The sequence below is a fragment of the Tupaia chinensis genome, unplaced genomic scaffold, assembly GCF_000334495.1.
Source record: "Tupaia chinensis unplaced genomic scaffold, TupChi_1.0 Scaffold000704_1, whole genome shotgun sequence".
Lineage (NCBI taxonomy): Eukaryota > Metazoa > Chordata > Mammalia > Scandentia > Tupaiidae > Tupaia > Tupaia belangeri.
Genome location: NW_006160227.1, coordinates 1,953,865 through 1,954,969, shown reverse-complemented (window position 1 = coordinate 1,954,969; position 1,105 = coordinate 1,953,865). Strand labels below are relative to the sequence as shown.

The 1,105-nt window shown below is 65.6% G+C and overlaps 1 protein-coding gene across 1 annotated transcript in view; it reads left to right on the top strand.

Moving 5' to 3' along the window:
* Nucleotides 1-1,105, top strand: part of PLXND1 (plexin D1) — a gene marked incomplete at its 5' end in the record, with an annotated part of 61,425 nt that overhangs the window by 26,153 nt on the left and 34,167 nt on the right. The window contains 2 exon segments of the mRNA XM_006172068.3: nt 111-219; nt 613-715. Of these exon segments, the coding sequence (XP_006172130.3) occupies nt 111-219; nt 613-715 (212 nt within the window).

The following is a 1,105-nucleotide window of genomic DNA, read 5'->3' as shown; positions in this document are numbered from 1 at the left end:
CCCGGCACCAGGGTAAGCCTGTCGGCCAGTGGCTCGGCCGTGCTGCGGGGCCCCCGACGCGAGTCCAGGGGGGTCCTGACAGCACAGCCTGGCACCCCGATCCGTTCTAGACCACGTGGTCGTCGAGATGTCCGTGAGGGTCAACGGGCGGAGCATCGTCAGGGCCAATTTCACCATCTACGACTGCAGCCGCATCGGACAGGTGTACCCCCACACGGCGTGAGTGAGCGGCCGAGCTGCAGGCATGGGAGGAGGAGCGGGACCCCCCGGGGTGGGCTTGGAAGAAAAACCCTCTACCCCAGAGGCAGATAGGCCCCAGTCCTTCATCCACACAGCACGCGCGCCCCACCTGGTGCCTGGCCTCTGTGCACACCCGGCCAGTGCCCTGACGACACGCACTGTCGTCTCCGTAAGGCCCGGCCACCTGTTTCCTGCTTGCACACCCCTGGCCGCGGGGAGCTCACCAGCTTACTCAGTGCCAGCCGCTCCCGGCAGCTCTGACGATGAAACACCAAGACCTTGCCGCGTGCTGGGATCTGCCTTCCGGCCCCGGGTGGTGGGGTCGGATTGAAGCGGGGTGGAGCCGAGGGCCTGAGGCCCCTTGTCTTCCAGCTGCACCAGCTGCCTGTCGGCGCAGTGGCCCTGTTTCTGGTGTACCCAGCAGCACACGTGCGTCTCCAACCAGTCGCAGTGCGAGGCCTCACCAAACCCCGCGGTAAGCCCGGCCCGGGGAGCCGCTGCCCCGCTGTTTCCTCGTGTTTCATGTTCCTGCTGGGCGCTGGGCTTCAGGGCCTGCAGGGCTCCTCACGTGCCACACGGGCTCACCCTGGCGTGGGCACACCCGCCACTCCCCCCTCTGCATTTCCTGTGCATCCACACTTAGTCCCTGAAGACTGGGTCTCAGAAATGCCATTCTAGGGACCAGCAGTTGGCATAATGGCTATGTCGCTGGACTCCCATGTACTCGACTATGGTTCGAGCCCCAGACCTGGTGGCTTAAACTCACGCCGGGTGCGTGTGCGTGCGTGCCCAAGATCCCGAGAGGAGAATGGAGGAGAAGGGATTGCGGCGTGGCCATCCCCCCCCCGGGGGGGGTGATTTCTCA